Source organism: Aphis gossypii, chromosome X (assembly GCF_020184175.1).
Source record: "Aphis gossypii isolate Hap1 chromosome X, ASM2018417v2, whole genome shotgun sequence".
Classification (NCBI taxonomy): Eukaryota; Metazoa; Arthropoda; class Insecta; order Hemiptera; family Aphididae; genus Aphis; species Aphis gossypii.
The window spans coordinates 12547277-12566706 of NC_065533.1; the positions used below are offsets into that span (position 1 = coordinate 12547277).

The 19430-nt window shown below is 28.2% G+C and overlaps 1 protein-coding gene across 1 annotated transcript in view; it reads left to right on the forward strand.

Moving 5' to 3' along the window:
• Positions 1-19430, forward strand: part of LOC114126088 (early endosome antigen 1-like) — a 32851-nt gene that overhangs the window by 9223 nt on the left and 4198 nt on the right. The window contains exons 2-10 of the mRNA XM_050205906.1: positions 13796-14014; positions 14397-14474; positions 14647-14750; positions 14851-14974; positions 17745-17786; positions 17866-17919; positions 18002-18133; positions 18197-18282; positions 19260-19386. Coding sequence (XP_050061863.1) covers positions 13796-14014; positions 14397-14474; positions 14647-14750; positions 14851-14974; positions 17745-17786; positions 17866-17919; positions 18002-18133; positions 18197-18282; positions 19260-19386 — 966 coding nt within the window. The remainder of the gene's footprint in view (positions 1-13795; positions 14015-14396; positions 14475-14646; positions 14751-14850; positions 14975-17744; positions 17787-17865; positions 17920-18001; positions 18134-18196; positions 18283-19259; positions 19387-19430) is intronic.

A 19430-nucleotide genomic window follows, 5' to 3' on the forward strand; every position in this document is an offset into this window, starting at 1 on the left:
ATCACTATCCATTCAGTCTTGAATATAAAAATAGTTATAGTATGTAATCTTTTAAAAACAAAATAAAAATATATCTAGTTATTTTTAACAATTAAATAAAAAAAAAAAAATCTTATATCACTGTAGTAAGTTCAATTTTGAACATTAAAGTGTACAATAAAATTTAATTTTAACATAAAAACAAAGATTATAGATATTTCTAACAATTAAACATTAAAAAAACAGTTGTTAAATCACTATAAATTCAGCCTTGCATTATATTTTAATATTTTATTTGGTCATAGAATGAATGACAATCATTTGGAAGTACTTTTTTGAGTTGTTGTAAGTGATCCCATTTGGTTTTAGGTATTTTAAACTTATCTTATGAAGCTGGTCATACACTATAGGTGACACAGGTTGTTTTTCTTTATTACTTTTTTTCTGTACAGAATCTAGATCAGAATATTCATGGTTGAAGTCTAGTTTGTAATCAATAGTACCATTACAATTATATCGGATAGCTTTAATATCAGTTATAGTAGGGTTTCCAGCTACCTTCCCGGATCTTATAGAACCATACCTAAAAAAGTTAGTCTTGTATTGTCTAAAAAAGAAATGTCACATGATTTGACTTCATAAGAAAATGGTTTTGATCTTGCATTTTTTGTAACTTTTAAGTAATCAGAAGGCAAGTAGATATCTACATTTTTTAGTTTCCTCTCAATAGCAGAGTGCACTGAGTCACACTCTATTTGAGTGTGGCCTTTAGTTAAATACTTTTGCTCAATGACTACTTTATTACTGACTGCAAACTCTAACAATGCATTGAACAAAACGGTATTTTTATTTTGATAGCAGCACCCACCACTCTACAAATAAAATTTTTACTTGGACTTTTATTATTACACTTTGTTAGCTGGTCAATTATACAACTTGTAAATGAAGATGCTGAAAGATCAGACTGAATTTCATCCCACCAGTAGCACATACATTTATGGGAAGAAAGATTGTACATTGTGAAATTATGAACACTTAACTTACATTTGTAGTATAATGCACCTGATTTCAATGAGAACCATATCTTAACAGCCTGTAAATCCATGGTAAAAACAAACATTTCATCTGAAAGTCCCTTCTCTTTATCAATATGTTTCTCTTCTCTGCTTCGATTTTTATTTTCAATGTGTTTGTGCCATTCTTTATCATTTATGTTTCCAGTTTTATGGCCACAACATAAGTCACATTGGTCTTTCTTAGGTGAAAACAATGACAGGTTTTTCTCATTAAAAATGTTTATAAAATTAGTTCTTGATACTAATGTTTTTCCTCTTCCTTACATTTTTCTGTGAACATACTATAGCGTTGTAAGTGAGATTGTATTATAGGTTCAAGATATAATTTTGATGTAGATTTTCTACAATAATGAGACTCCATTTTTGGCAATGATTCTAGAAAAGAATAAACATTTTGTTGTTTGTTTTTGTTTTGCGTGGAATTGAGTTTTGACTAGATGCAGTTTTTTCTTCACCTGTATCTATAAACCAACCTTGTATTTGACATTCGCCCACACTTAGAGTGTTCAAAAACATCTGTTTACAAGCACTAACAAGTTCACCATGAAGTTTTAAATAATAAAGGTATGTATAATTTCTTCGAAATGATGAAGCATCGCTCCTCTTACGTTCTACAGGGACTTTCTTCACCAAAAAAGACACATACATTTGTTTCTCATCCCAATTTAAATTTTTCCAAAAATATGTAAATATATTAAGTCTATCATTTTCAGAAAATGTATTACACAATCATTTGGAAGACTTTTCACAAATCTTGTTCTTACATGTAGGGCCCATTTGTTGGCTGCTCTATCAACATCATGATATATTTTCTTTTCATTAGTTCTTCTTTAACCTAAATAAGGCTTATCTTCCATACGTAATTTTTAATTAAAATTTTTTTTCCATGTTGTAACGAAATTCAAATGTTTGAGTTTTATTTGATATAACGTTATCTTTTATTTATGATTATTTTTACAGATATTAATTTATTTTACAATATTTTCTTTTGATTTATGACTTAGTGTCAATTTAATACAATAAAAAATCTTATGGGTTATGACAATTATATAGGGGAAATTTTTAATAATGACTCACAAGATGGGATCAGGCTTCAGCTTCTTTGGTCCTTCTTGTGGTGAATGATGCTTGGTCTTCAGTGTATTCTTGATGATACTATCACTATACAATACACTACTGGTGGTGGTCGTATTGATATATATATCGTATATTCTACTATACTATATATTGTAATTATATTACAATGTATAGTAGAATATGCGGTAAATGCCTCGTTCAACCGGGTGTTGTCCCCGTCTTGAAGTGAACCTCAAGAGGGCACCGCAGTTCGTCGCGACTAAAAAGTTGCTTTGGTAGCTGTATGGTCGTATGTCACCGTATGAAGGTCATTAAGTACCTTCCGGTTAATACTAGACCAGCTACGGGATAGAATGGTCTAGAGAGAGTGTGTGTTTTGCTGGTGGCTTCGACGGCCTTATATGTAGTTTGCGGGCTCATTGACATTGGTAACTTGAAAAGTGAATTTTGATATTTTAACTATTTTGCTGATGATTTTGAGTTTGCTGATTATTTTTATATTTTTCTGGAGGTGTTTTACTTGATATAGGTTATTGGTGTTTTTGTTTAAAATGAATTGTGATCGGTGAAAAAAAGTAAATAAGAGTGTGAAACATTGGTTCGCAATGACGGCGGCGGGGTACGCGCCATCCAGTTTGCGTTGTAATTGAAAGTGGTCGACCGTCGGTGCGTTTTCTGTGTATAAATTGCGTCACTGTACGACACATGAGCGCGACACTTGTGCAATGCGTGATCTTGCCTCGTTACAATGTTTTAGATGACTTTTTTTTATTTTCCTGTACATCAAGAACAATATCATCACAAATTTGTAAATCATCTGCAATAATATTATCCTTTTCATTGTTTTCTTCTACAGTCAGTTAATCAATTGATGTTTTGTTCTGATTAGTATGATCTGTTATGTTGAATTCTAATGTCAAAAAAGTAAAATTATAATTGTAAATAAATATTATATAGTTACAATTATAATGTGACTATTCAAAAAATTTAAATAATTTACCATCATCAATGACTTCATCAAATTTAATCAAGGATTGGTTATTTATGGAATTGTTTAAAATATAATTTTTACCTGAGTTAATTTACCCTTCTTCTTATGAATTTGTACTGAGTTTATTATTGGATTAAGTTTTGGCTTAGTGACTCTGTGACTCATATCTGTATTAACTGTAGTGTATTCATCAATGCCCTTTTTATTGTGTCTACCTGTTTCATTTACCTTTCAATAAATAAAAAAAAAACAATTTTAAGAATATTTCATAAATAATTTCAGTAATAGAAAGGAAGTTTTTAGAATTTTTGAAACAATTTTAATTTACAACTGAAACACATGAAGAAATGAAAGGAATCAATAAAATAAAATTATAGGATTAATTAGGTAGGTACCAACTATCTATTAAATAATAATTAATTCATACATACTTTTAAAAATCATGACTAGTTACATCTCATAGACCTATTAACTAAATGAACTGCGCCTTCTACACCCCCTGCCTACCAAACAACTCAGACAACATCAGATAAGCAAAAAGGGGTATTGTGGAAGAAAAAATTAATTATATCTTGTTTCTTCAATTTATTATATTTCCCGCCTATCCATTAAAAAAAAAACAACCATTTAGAATATATTTTATATTATTGTTATTATATTGTATTTATAATATTAATTATAACATTTATATGAGGCCTTCAGCGCAATAATGGACTAACCCATAATTAATCATATTGAGTTATAGGCAAAAACATAAAATGCTAATTTTATCGATCATTTTTTTCAAAAACCAAAAACGTAATAATTTTTGTTTTTTGCATATTAATTTTGATTAAAGGAGTTTTTATGATTGCTGAATTCATTATTTTGGAAATCACAGCCATTTTTGATTAAATGTGGATTAGTCCATTTTTAAATCGTCTTTTTTTAATTGTAATGAGGGTTAGTCCATTTATTTATAAATTGTTGGTCATGTACTAATATAAATCATATAAGAAAATTGTACAATGTTTAATGTTAAAAAAAAAATGTTTCAAAACTAAATTAACGATACATTACCGTAAGACATTATACATATTATAAATGTTAATATTAATAATTCTTATTCTACACTTTATAAAAAAAATTAAAACAAAACAAAATGTTTCCTTATAATATTATAATTTATTAACTTTTAAATTTTTATATTAATAATACTGTTTTAATATTTTATATAAAAAAAATAAAAAACAAAACAAAATTTTTCTTTATATTCATAAATAAATTCATAAATTTAACAAATACAATATTTAAAAAATGTAATGAGTAAACATTTATATTATTAATTTATTAAAGTTACCAAAACTTTTTTTTTATTCATCATCACTAGAGAAATCTATTAATGGAATTTCATTATCAATATTTTGAGCATTGGTCTTAAGGCTTTTATAAAACTCGTGGTAAATTGGTGGAACATAATCTAGTAAACATAACAAATCTTTCTTTTTCAGCGGATTTATACAGTTTCCATTAGGATAAAGTAAATCTAAATTTGCGATTAGTGTGGTGTTTCGTTTTTCTAAATTAAGTTCACTAAATTGAGCAATATCATTTTTCGAATATTTGAAAAATATTTTGTAAGGCATTTCGAAAGAAAATCTCAACCATTGTATCTCAACTACTCAACTTTAGATTGATCAACATCGATTTTGCGGTGTGTAATATTTTTTTCCAATTTTATTGTCGAAAAAAAATCGCTTTTATTCATACAAATGATTTTGAAAGGTTTTTTTTTACGTGCCGCCAAAATAACGTTATTTCAGTGTTCTGGAATAAAAATGTTTGGAAACAACTTTTTTTGTTTTTCAACAAGACCAAAGTCTTGATCACACGGCAAGTATGAATGTCCACTTACCAAAAATTTATGATCAATATTTTTAACCATGTATTCAGGACTAGAAACAATGTATTGACATAAAAGAGATAATTTAATATTGCGGTTTTGGCCACCACACTGATCGGAGTACATAATTAAATGTTCTGTTGAAACAAATTTTTTTAAGAAATACAAAATGCAAGATCCTATTTCTTGGGGACCCCGAGAGGCAACTGACTCATCCCAGACAAACATGTAAACGTCACCGTTACCCATGTTGTGTATTCCGAAGCAATACGTCCATAGCTGCCGTTTATAGTAACAAATACCCGTTGATAGTAAAGGAGTAGGTAATGTTTTCATCAAATCAAATGTTATAACTGTAACGTCTTCAGGGTTGTTTTTAGCCAATTCAGTGTCGCTTTGAAGACCAGTACGTGCACTAATTGCTTTTCTTTGATGTAATTCCAATTCCTGTTTCAGATTATTCCTATGTGCTTCAGATTCAGCTGCTTTAATTTTTATATCGTATGCATCACATTTTCTACAAGAATCTGATACAAGTGGATGGAAAGATAAATTAAATTCTTCATTAAAAATTTTTCTAAAAACAAAACTTGAAACAGGATTTGTAACTTGTTCAGTGTAGAGTGTGTACAATTTGATAATATTTAAATCAGGAGCCATATATTTACGATTTGTCGATTTATGAAGGGCATAGTGGCTTTCGTATGCAGGAAATTTCTCTATGAAATTTTTTACTTCAGCAATTTTTTCCGGAGATGTCTAATTTTCCGATGGACCCTTTCCTCTACGATCAATGGTAGGGGTACTATTTTCTCCTTTATTTTTAAGTACCCTATCAATCCGCCCAGCTGATACTTGAAGTGTATTTTGGAAAAATTCTTTACAAACCTTTACTTCGCTTCCACTACAATCTAACAAACAATAGACCCGAGATTTTTGTCTTCTACTATTAGGATTTTGCGTATAAGAGCGTTGTTTATTGCAAACTTTAATCATTGTAAACAAATACGATGTTTGCATGTTCAAACTATCAAGACTGTAAAATTCATCAAAAATTTGTATTTGTCGTATCTCCGTTATTTTAATGTGACATTTATTAGAACAACGACAAGGGCCTACTTTTGGTTGTTTCTTAGGTACCACTTTTCCTTTAATATCATTATATTCTTTACCTTTTAAACGCCTGTCCTTTCTAATATTTCTTTTCCACGTTGTTTCATTTTTTTTTTACCCGTTTTCGACCCTTTGGTTTAACTTGAATATTTTCACCTGATTCTTGGTCCGAAGGCGAAGAACCTAAGTTGCTTAGTTCAGACTGTTCAGAGGGATTATATTCTGAACCCGAATCAGCAAGCTCTGATAACTCATCATCGCTTTCTAATAAACCTATGAATTATTCCCGTAATTTAGTATATAATAATTATTATTATGCATTAGAAAATGCAATAGGTAACACATTAACGGTACTCACGTTGCAGTTCATTTTCAATGTCCATGGTGCTGAATTAAAACAATTAATGAACATAAACTTTATACCTACCTAATAATAAATCAATTTCACAGCAACTCACTACGCGTTGTTAATAACAACAAAATAAAAAAAAGCTTTATTAATTTTATACGTTATCTTTTTTAGATTGTTGTTTAATGATTTCGCATGAAAATATAAGCTATTAATTATAATCATAACCATTAAAAAAATATAATAATCATTAATAGCCACGGATTAGATTTTTTTTTATGTAATCTGTGGTAGGTAATAGTCACACGGATTTTATATTTTTTACTAACACTTTATACTGATAAGACCGTAAAGTTTAAGCACAGTTTAAAGAATATAATATTATTATATTATTCTTTGTACTGTGGTTCAAATGGACTAACCCACATTTAATAAAAAAAAAAAGATGTAAAAATGGACTAAGCCATTTTAGTCCATTCTTGCTTTTAAAAATATTTATAACTTTAAAATTCAAAAACGGATAAGGTGCTGCCATCTAGTAAATATTTAGTGAGGGTGGCTTAGACCGTTTACGAATTGAATTATATGGTGTATAGTTGCAATTAATGTCATTAACTCAATTATTGTAAATTTGTGGGTTAGTCCGTTATTGCGCTGAAGGCCTCATATAATCTTATGAACACAATTAACTAAGTGGGAATCAACTGGTTAAAAATTCATATTTACCTCATGTTTTTTATAATATTAATTGAAATAAAAATGAAATATACCTACATAAAATATTAGACTATCGTGATTATAAGGATTATAATTTTAGTTAAGTCAGTAGTTAATAGTTGAAGAAGTTCATCATCCAATAATGTGTTGAATTAAGTTCTCATAGTTTTTATTTGCGTGTTAAGTCTTCTTTTTTAATCATGTGATGCAATCACTCTATGACAATCTGCATTATTTCAAGTTGTACCTTAATTTATTGTGTGTGTGTGTGTGTGTGTGTAATAGACCTATATGACCAAGTGGCGCTCGAACCCACAAATAAGATTATAATGCTCTACCGACTAAGCTAGCCAGTTAGGTTAGTTTATATTGTAGTAAACCCAATGCACCTGCATGGTGTTATACTATATTAGATTACATTATATTTAATTGGTATAGTTTATTAATACACCTGCATTATAAGCAATAGGCCAGAGATCAGAAAAACATAGTTTTTCTGTCGATTAAGTAATAATTATACAATTATAGGATATTGCTATAATTATATCATTTATATAATAGTTATATAATTATTTAATGATGATTATGTAAATCATCATATCACTCTAAAATAGACTACTAGTCCCCTGCATGTCATTGAGAACTCATATAAATACGAGTAGAGTATTTAGAAGTAATCAGAAAGGTAGTACTATTCGAGAAGGTAGTTCACTCCAATGTAAGACTATTGCTCGTCGTGGACTTTGTCACAGCCACATCGCCGCGAGTTTACGGTCATTCCCAGTACTTGTAACTTTTACATAGCAGCAAGCTATTTTACTTATGTTTTATATTATTGTTTAATGTTTTATATTGTTTAACTTAATAAACTTTTACTTTATTTCAATTAAAACAACAAGTGTTTTAATTTTCAATACCTACCTTTCTCACAACAACTCAAGCTCAACCACAGAACGTGCTACGTCGTTTAAATAATTAATTTGTACGAAGTCGCAGTGTCCTGCACAGCGATCACTACAATATTATTACAAACAAACAAACACATTTTTATACACTAAACAATTATATATTGTTATATTATAAAACACATTGTTATAATAGATAATATAAAAAAAAATAGTAAAAATAATAATAATAACAAATATTTTAACTTTCATACATGTACATGTTAAATAAATATATGGGACCATCCATTAGCATCCATTAGCATACAAAATTTAATATTTATTGATTCCTGAAATGCCCGAGTTTGGTGAAATGAGAACGTATTCTCTCTTTTGGCTGACTTCTTGAGCTGTTAAAATGGTGTATCGGTATATTGAAGTAGGTTTTGAAAATGTCTCTGATTAACTGGATTAAATGATTATTTATTGGATCTTGATTGTATATGTGGTTAGAAATTTTTAAAAAGTATTTATTGATATTTATTTTAGAAAATGATTTGATAATGAATGTTTCTCTGATATTCGTTGCACCGCTAGTTCGAAATACATTTTCAGCGATTCGACACAGCTCAGTCACATCACTACTTGGCTTAATTAGCCTACCTCGATTTTTTATTGATATTAATGGTGTAAGAGCTGTACTGGATTCAGATAAAACTTGAAGACATTCTGAACATTTTGTCAATTTTAGTAATGTTTTTGTTACAGCTCCACCAATGTATTGGGTCGTGTCTATTAAATATGATACATATGGTGAGTTCTTTAAGTCCATATACAAATTAGTATTCTCAGCTGTCCCAGCTACACAGGTCAGCTCTAAATGTTTAGAATTTTTTTTTTTTTGATGCACTAGTGGTTGATAATATTACAGTTGTGTCTTGTGATATACAATTTGCTTGAGAAGAAGTTACAAATCAATTGTGTATTAGTAATCTTTTGTATGCCGCTTCAAATTGGCTGGCTGTTGGGTTATCACAAAATCTACCACGAGATCTTATAGCGGAAAAAACATTTCAATATGGTCTTGTGAAACTTTGTAAGTTAAAATAAATTCTAATTTATTTGATTTTAAAACATCATCAAATAACTCGCCAAGACTTCTGAGGCATACTATTAAGCCATTGAAACCAGTTTTTCTTCCAGAATTTATTATTGGAATAAAATTATGTGATTTTGACACTTTATTATATACTTTGGTCTGTAGGGATGATAGATATTCAATAGACGAAGAAATAACTCATTATTTAAGTAAAGTGGTCTTTTAAATTGAGTTTTATCCAAAAAATTTCTAGTGTTTAGAATATCAAAAATGTCATTTATTTTCTTGCAAAATTCTGAAGTAGCATTGGTATTTTGAAAATTAGAAAAATTTTGTTCACTACAATACGTCAGGGCTTTAGCAACAGATTCACTCAATGTTTGAGCCGCAAGCTTGACCTTCATTTTTTCTTTGAAAAAATTGATATGTCTTGATCTTATTTTGGTGGCCAAGTGTAGTTCAGCATTTTCTTGTAAAATTACCAACTGCTTAAATAAGTCCCATTTAATCTCTTGTCAATCCTTATCGTACAATGTTTGGCAGTCACCAAGTGTATTCCGACATTCAACATGTGACATGGATCCAAAAATATAAATATTTTTTCATCGGTGATTGGGTGCAAGATATATGTTTTTACATCTGGAGGATACAGTTTAGCTCCTAATGAAGTAGCCATTGAAATATTTGAGGCGGCTCCATCAAATGTTAAGGTCTTCACCAGAACACCGGTATCGTGGACAATGGTTAAAGCAGTTTTAATTAAATTTGCTTTTTCTTCTCCAGATAAACCATTAAGTAAAAAATAGCCGATTGGAATTTTTCAATTAGAATTAATAGCAACTAGCATAATGACGAGTGCTTCTTTTGCTAATGGAAGAGCATCAGTATCATCATTTATACCGGCTCCTAAACGTATATAGCCTTGGTGTTCCTTGTGCCATTAAAATGTGTACTCTGTGTAATACTGACTTCATCCATCATCATACCACATACTAATATTTTGTTTTTTAATTTCATTTCCGCCACTTTAATTTCTAGATCATTCATTGATTCTTTGGTTAAGCCAGGTGATCCATTGATTACAGCATGCCATTTGCGTAACGTTGATGGATGTGGAAGACAATTGTTAAAAACTTGTCTTACATATTTATAAGCTGCAGCTGAATAAAAATTAAGTGTTAATGCAAAAGCCCTAAGTTCAGGTGAAATTTTCTTTTCAGTGTGACGTTTCAATTGTTTCATAATCATTTCTCTCTGTGCAGTAGGAAGATTCTCCTAAAATAAATCTTAAGATATTGTACAATGTTAGCAAAATATTTAATTAATTTGCTATTTCTACCTTAAGGATTGTGAAACAGTTATCAGAAATTTTTTTCTCTTCCTTAAGATGATTAATCAACTGCGAATTAATCTTCTTTCTTAGCCATGCATTTTTATTCTGCAGACTTTTTTTTATTTTGAAGTCTCTTACAGTTGTTTGAGATACATTCCAATATCGTTTGAGTTTTGTAGGAGTTCTTAGATCTTCAACATTAAAATCACCAAATAAACTTTTTCTTTTCCTAGAAAATTTTAAAATTAATTTTAATAAATAATATTACTAAAGTAGAGAATAATTAGAAGGGCTTATACGTTTTTTGGTTAAAAAATAGTAACTTTAATTATAATATCATACTATCAAAACATTTATTGTTAAGAATACAATGTTTAACTTCATAAATTAATAAATAATACAATAAAATATACTGTATATTTTTATTTTTTATTGTATTCTTATAATGATTTATGTATTAACATTAATTATAAATACTATAATATTTATAATCAATGGTATTGGTTTTTTAAATTTTTAATAAAAAAAATTAAAGTATAACATTTTAATGAAGAATGGTATATTTATTATTTTAATATTAAAATTTATATTTACATAGTGCTGGCCATTTTTTTTGGAGTAACTTGAACATTTTCACTAGGTTCACAAAGTAAATCCAAACTGTCATCTATTGTTGGTATAATTTCTTCTACAGCTTCAATGTGAGATAGCCCTGTAATATTCAAACTATCACCTTGGAGATCTGATTGTGATAATGTAATAACACTATCGCTCATATTTTCTGTCGTATCTTGAACAACAATGTGGGATGGTTCATGTGTATTTGAACTATCATATTGTTCTTTGTTGTAAATATAAACACATTCTTCAACATCAAATAATGAGGGTACTGCGCTATTAATAAGTGAAAAGGTTTGAGATCTTGCAGTTTTAATAAAATCAATTTCCCTAAAGTGTTTGCTACACACTAAACTGCTATGGTTAGTTTTAAAATTAGGGTAATATGATTTTATACACTTTGCCCATATATTTCTCAGTTTTTCGTCAGCTGGAAACCTTTTAACAAAAAACTTAAATCTATGAATAACGATACAAGTGAAACATATATATTAATATCTTACTTGTGTAGTTTAATGTTGCATTGTTTTGATGCAGCACCTTTACAAAGTGGAATCGAGCAAATCTTAACCATTGTGATATACAACCAAAGACAATAATAACTAAAACTAAATATACTCTACACTAAAAGTAATAAGTACAGTTAAAAATTCAAATATTATGAAGTCAAAATTCAATTATCGCAAAATTAAGGACCAGTCACAACGACAGTAGAACACGAAGTCACGAAGTGATAAATGAAAATAAACAAAATTTCAAAACAATAATCACTGCGCATAGCGCGTTATTACTTACTGTTTTTTTTTATCAGTCGTTATATTCATGGAATAAACGAAGTATATGTAATATTGTCTTCCATGATACCCCTTTTTGCTTATCTGATGTTGTCTTATTAATTATTGCCCAAGGCGCAGTCCATTTAGTTAATAGGTCTATATTACATCTGAACTAATAGTAGTATCCATGTTACTCATTTTGGCAATCACATTTGTAGTAACGTAATGTTCATAATTGATATCGTTTTCAATTGTATCACTTGTCTTCAAATAAATAAAAAAAAAAACAATTTTAAGAATAGGTACTTCATAAATAATTTTATTTTAGGAACTTTTTAGAATTTTTGTACCCAAATTTAATTTACAGTTGGAACACATGAAGAATTTAAAGGAATCAAATAAAAAAAAATTAAAGGATTAAAACCGCATAAGATCATTAAGATTGGTTAGTTATGGAATTGTTAAAAATATAATTTTTACCTGAGTTAATTTACGCTTCTTATTTCGAGCTAATACTGGGTTTTGTATTACTGGGTTAAGTTTTGGCTTAGTAACTCTGTGCTTCGTTTTGAGACCTAGAACGTATGTACACTTAATTATATTGCGTACCATGATTTTAACGATGTCAATATCTCATTTATGCTAAATTTGGACATAGCAAATGTGTGCTCTTAGGTATCGATATAGTATATATAAAAACGAAAATTGTATTTTTATTAATGGGGTCCGCAATCATTTTTATTATCTTTAAGAGGTCCGGCACAGAAAAACTTTGGGAAACGCTGATTTATTGTAAAATAATATGTTTATATGAATATACAACAAAAATTAAAAGTAAAAACAATTTAAGACGCCACCTCAAATGCGTAGTTTGGGGTAGGTGAAGAAAATTCAATACAACATTATGTTAGCATAATAAATAGAATATGTATTTAATAATGATTAAAAAATGTAAAATAAAATACAATAAGTTTTTAACGTAAACTGATTTAAGTTAAGATCTTTTAAATATGTTTTTTAATGATACTTATATTTGTACAATATTAAATTAATATTTAACATAATGCATAATATGCAAATATCGACATGAATAATTACTTTTTTGCGAAATTCCTTATGAGCTACTGATTTATCCAGATTTACAGATTGTTTCAGACGTGTTTGGTAGTTATGAGACGAGAATAATACTTTAAATCTATTATAAATATATAAATAAAATATTGCATATATATAAGCCATTGAGGTTTATTACATTAAAAGTAGGTACTCTAAAGATAATTTACTTGATAACCACGTGATTTTGTTAGTAAACTCAATAGTAAGTAAGTTTAATATTATAATAAACATTTTTAAGCAAACTTAGATGCATTTCCCAAAATAACAATACCATAATTGTAATAATAGTGAATTGTACGACTGCACGCAAGGTACAATTTGAGTAGAATATCACTAATGTACTGTATAATAACTTATTTTATATAAATTTCAAAGTACACAAACTTGATTTTTTTTATATTTAGTTCTAGTAAATTATTTTTGAACCAGTTATTAATTTTCTCTAAGGTTTTGCTATTTACTTATCAAAATTAACTTATCATCATTAAAAACTAATAATTTTAGCATTTTAACTTAAACCTAGTTTACCTAATGGATTATAAAAAATAGAGGTCCTAATGATATAGTAGACACCATAACTGATTGGAAAAAGTTACTCAAATCATTTTTCGCTTAACAGTTTGATATCCCTCTACTGAAAAAGATGAAGTGTTTTTCCACTGACATTGGTATATTAAAGCTAAAGATAATATTTAATGTAATTTACAACCCAATTCTATCGATCTATTATACGCGAAAATAATTAATACTTTGACAATATTTGTTATATTATTCTATAACTTTAGAAAGAAAATAAAACTCCGGACGAGGTAACGACACTTCAGGACTTAAAAAAAACAATTGGTCTAAAACTGAAAGAATTAGACAAACAATTTGATCTTTCCAATCAATTGAAAATGACTGTGGTGGATCAGACTTACAAATTGATGAATATAAATTATGGTGGCGCCGTAGATCAACTGAATCCGGGATGTCAAGACCTAATACCAACTTCCACTCAAAATGTAAATCCGAATCTAGGACGTTACTCCCCCCTGGACAAAATATAAATATTAAACAATAATATACAATATAAATAAATAAATTAACAAATGATTAAATTAATATATGAATGTAATTGTATAAAATAAATATACTGTATACGAAAATTAAAAAATATACCTAAATCAAAAAAAAAAAAAAACTAATTACCTAACATTTTTTATTCTGGTAAGATAAACCTATTATTATGAAAAAAAATAACATATATTGATTTGCCAAGGGGAACGTCTCAGTCCAGGGGGGGACGTCTAGATACCATAAATCCACACTTGATTGGGTTAAATTTTCATGATTGATAGAATATAATGTATTATTATTATTATTATTATGCTTATATTTTTTTAGCCAAACTGTGAATTGGTAGGAGAGATAATTAATTTTAACCACGACGCTTTGATGGAAACACTACCTCATAATATTATGGTTTGTATCTACGTATATTATATTTTTAATCATGTTTATAAAATGGAATTTTACTAATGAATTTATATTTTTTATCAAGTAATAACAAAACATATTTTTTTGTGTAAATATAATTACACCGTAAATTTATAAATATTAAAATATGATACATTATGTTTCTATGTTGTTATAGACAAGCTTTAAGGATACCGTTTGTCAAAGTTGTTGTTCAATTCAAGAATGTGGTTCTAATTGTGATTCTAGCTGTTCTAGTGTTTCTTCTAATGCCACAAATATGTATAGTATATTTCTTTATTTTTTGATATGTCCGTGTGAAATTTTATTTTAATTATATTTGATTAGGTATGTATAATTGTTTACAATAATATTATTTTAGAAATACGCTAGAGACTCAATGTTCAGATAGTTTTAACAACTCACAAGAAATTTGTCAACTAAAAGAACATCTTCAAAATATCGTCAATGAAAACCAAGAACTTCTTTTTAAATACAAATCTATAGTTCGTTTTAAATTTAATCGATAGTCATATAAGTACACTAAAACTTCATTTTAACATTACCTATTTTATTGATTAAGAGTAAAAAGAACATAAAACTGTTATATACAATAATATTAAGAAAATACAATTGTTTTCATAGTTTTTAAAATTAATTTTATTTCCAGCAATCTACAATTAATGTACCTAATTAATTTTATCATAGTTATTTGTAAGTAAAATTCAAATTATTCTACATAAATCTAATCTTTTTAAACAAGTTTGATATTATACTTGATTATCATCATTCCAATCAGATGTAATACAATTAATTAAGAACTTATATTTATTTTGTATTTACTGAAGTAACATTTAAATATTTTGAAGATCTAATTATATTTGGTTAACTAATTTTATTTTATTTTGATCTAAGTCCGCATTTCCCAAACTGTGTACTGGAGGGGGTCCGTGGACGTAAATTGAAAATACTATATACTATATCATATAGTACATATTATATAAAAATGAAAATTTTATTTTTATTAAGGGGGTCCGCAATCATTTTTACTACCTATCTTTAAGAGGTTCGTAGAGAAAAAGTTTGGGAAACGCTGATCTAAGGGTCGTGGTCGTAGCCCATTCGGCTCCCGTCCATAAAGGTCTCACGAATAGGTAAATTTCTAAACGGCTCCGGTTTTGTACACCACAAATTCCTTCCCACTTTATACAGACTTAGGACTGTCTCAAAAAGGGTGTGGCTAAAAATGTCTTGGTGTACACTTTGGAAATTATTAAAATTATATAAAAAAAAGCGTATAGTATAATATTAAATTTTAAATTTTTAACGTTAAAAAAATATTTTAAAATCATATATCGAGTAAATTTGTTAAGCACAATTTTTTTATATAGTGTATGCGTGATATTTTTTATTTGATGGAAACTCGCAAATGATTTTTTCGATCTCGGTGTTAAAATGACTTCGAATTATAATTTGCGTTTCAGATTGTATATTGATTAGTATGTCAATAATCTTAAAAATATTTGGGTGTGTAGTATTAAATTCTTTGTTGAATTTACTGTGGAACGCTTCACATCCATTTGTGGTCAAAGAAAGAGCAGATGAACGATCAGCCCACATTTTAGGAGGGAAGAAGTTATTTAATTTTCAAAAATATGTCGAAAACTTTGTCTATTTTATCATCTATGGGTTTGATAGCCATTTAATCATTTGTAAAACAATCTAAGACGTCTGACGGTGGTAAGTAAGGAAGGCCAAATAAATATTTCAACGCTCTTCCGATTCCAGAATCTTTGTCCCTGACTTCTGAAGCTAGTCCCACTAATTGAATCATCCGCCACCAACTTTGACCCAAATGGAATCTACACACCTTTATGTTAACCGATGGCCACGTTTTTCGCAATGTAATGTGAATAGCTTCCTTAAAATCTACGAAAACAACTTGTGGATTTAAGTGATCACACAATGTTGAAAAAGCTTTTCCGTAGGTTACTGAGGTTTTATCTGGTAAAAAATAGTAAATAAGGGGAAGATAATGTCCGTTATGGAAAACATGAATGAAGAACATTAAATAAAAAAAATTCGGACAATACTTGAATATGCCATCAACATATATACATCGGTTTTCCTTAAGAATGTTTAAATTTGTGGTACATGTAAGAATAACAATATTTGATGCTTTATGGTTAAAAAGTAAAAAATTCTCACCCGCCAAAGTTGTAATATTAATTTTGTCTAAACTATCTTGAGCTTCTTCTGTTGATTTTGGTAATTTTGGTAAGGATTTTGAACGAACACAATACATTTGCGAATAGCGTTGATATCTTGTGTCGTCAATACATTTAAATCGTTCGGTTCAAGTTGAGTTCGAAGAAGTTTCGCGGGCTTTTCATGCAAATTTTCTTGAGCTTTACGCTTTAAATTATTACTTATTTCCCTCCTCCTTATAACATTGTCATCTAAACGTAAGTGGTTATGTTCCACATGTTCATCAAACATTTCGCCAATACTATTTCGCTTAAAATAAGATTTACAACCACGCGTTATACATTTCTAACGCTCTACGTCACCAGCGAGTTTTTTATGGAAAGAAAATCAAAAATTTTCTACTAATTTTTTTTCACTTATTTCACTAGACATTTTAGAAAAATAATAAAAATAAATGAACGCACACAACGACGGTGAATATCGCGAACAGACTGAAATCTGAACAAACTGCACAAGTTGATACGATTGTGTGCCATATCACAAATCTGATTAAATTGTGTAAGTAAAATTGTTATCGACATTATATTGTCAATATTTCCAATTAGCTATAGTTTAATGTTTCGGTTTTTTTGATATTATCAATATATCTATTCTATATTTTCCTATGTATTCTGTTTTATATATTTTAAATTTAAAAATATGATACACGTGAACTGTATAATATACACAACAATAGATGGGAGCCGTTTGGGATCCGACGGATTTAAGTGATTTACTGGTTGGATTGTCAAATTATAAATAAATAACATAGAATATCTATAACGATAAACCTATTGTTAAACTGTAAATTTAAATATATATAAATAATATAAATATATCATTTTTTATCAATAGCTTTAGCCATAAGACAAATCTATATCTAATAAATGTTATATCCGAAAATTCTAAAATATTAATAGGTAACTAATAAGCTAACTTTATAGCCTAGAAGCATTATCAAGCTAGAAATTTATGATGAAGTTTTACTGTACTTTATTTTATGAAGTTAATGTATTATTGTATTTATAGACCGAACGTAACGATGTATTGGAAAAAGCTTTGAACCGTCCTGTAAGTAACATTACACGAAACAATCATAATTTCCTTTTATTTCTATTATTATTTTTTTATATGATTTAATTTACTGTAGGACGTATTTAAAAAAATAGATGGATGTATAAGATTTCCTGGAAGGAAAGAGATGGTAAGCAATTATAAACAATTATGACTAACTCATGAACAATTAATTAATTTTTTAATTTTACTATAACTGTTTTCTTTTTTAGGAGGAAAAAATTTCAGAATTTAAAACTGAAATATTACGATTGAATTCCGAGATTAAAGAAGTACACATTACTCAATTAAAATTAAAATCAGTCAAAGAAATACTTGACCAATTTAATGCCACTAACTGTCAAGTAATTAAACAAATACCGATTAATGACCATTATTAAGCGTTTAAAATACTGTTTTATGAATAGTCAGGAAGTTCTTCATCTAATGACAATATTAATACAAGTATTAAAGTCCAAAAACAAGAAATACGACAAATTGAATTACAGATAAAGTAAATAGTGTTTTTTGAGAAGTAGATAAAGGTTAAGTGTTTTCATAATTTTTGATCAAGTAATGTGAATATCTCATTAGTTATTAGAGTTCTATTGATGTTTGATACTTATAGGTACTTAGTTTTTATCCATACATTTAATTTACTAACGACAAACGTCGATTTTTTTTTTTATAGGTATTTTATTGCTGACCTCGTGCACTTCGTTACCCGTTAAAAATTCTAATTCTATAATATTCGAACTTTGATTAATTTGTTATTTAATCGATGTTTAAAACTTAGACATTTTCATTGACCATTTTGAATCTTAAACAAATTGTGCAAGCATCATTAAAAATGCGAATTTTGTAAAATGCTTCATTATTGCACACTAAATTTGTGATTCGAATGTACGGTGTAAATTGCAAGCTTGATGTATCATTGTTTAGACTACGTTTATCAGTCAGTGATTTAGTCGGGTTATATTATAGTCATTTCACTTGGCGTTGACGGTGACTCTTTTATGATTATGCAAGCAGTATATTATAAGTTAGGCAATCCACCACAGGTTAGGTTTCAAAATAAGTTTCAAAATTATATCAATTTTTTTTTATGACTATAGAGAAGATACAATAATATACCATCCCGTGATTTTTATATAGTTGGTAAAACAATCTAACTTCTTTTGTTTATTTATTTTATTTTATTTTTTATTTAAATTTACTTTTATCGATATAAACCTTTTAAATCAAAATTTTGAAAATCGGGTAACGTGGTGACATGTATAACCTAACCGTACGTGTCTTTATAGTTCTTATTGATTTCTTAACTTTTCTGAAAGATCTGACCTGACGAGGATATTTATAAAAATCAATTTAATCGATGGTTATGGTCTGACCGAACCAAACGAAAATCGATCGCAACCTGTGGTTACTCTTATTTGAGACATAGTATACCATACACTATACAGAATATATATGTATATATTTTTTTTTTAGAGAAAAGACTAATGAGTTAAATAATATTGTATTTTATTATGAAGATATCATCCAGACGATTTATAATATTACTGATACGCGTAATAAATTAGCTGATGGTCTAGTAGAATTATCGAAGAAGATAGAAGTGTGTCAATGCAAGTTTTATTTAAAAAAAAAAACCAATAATAT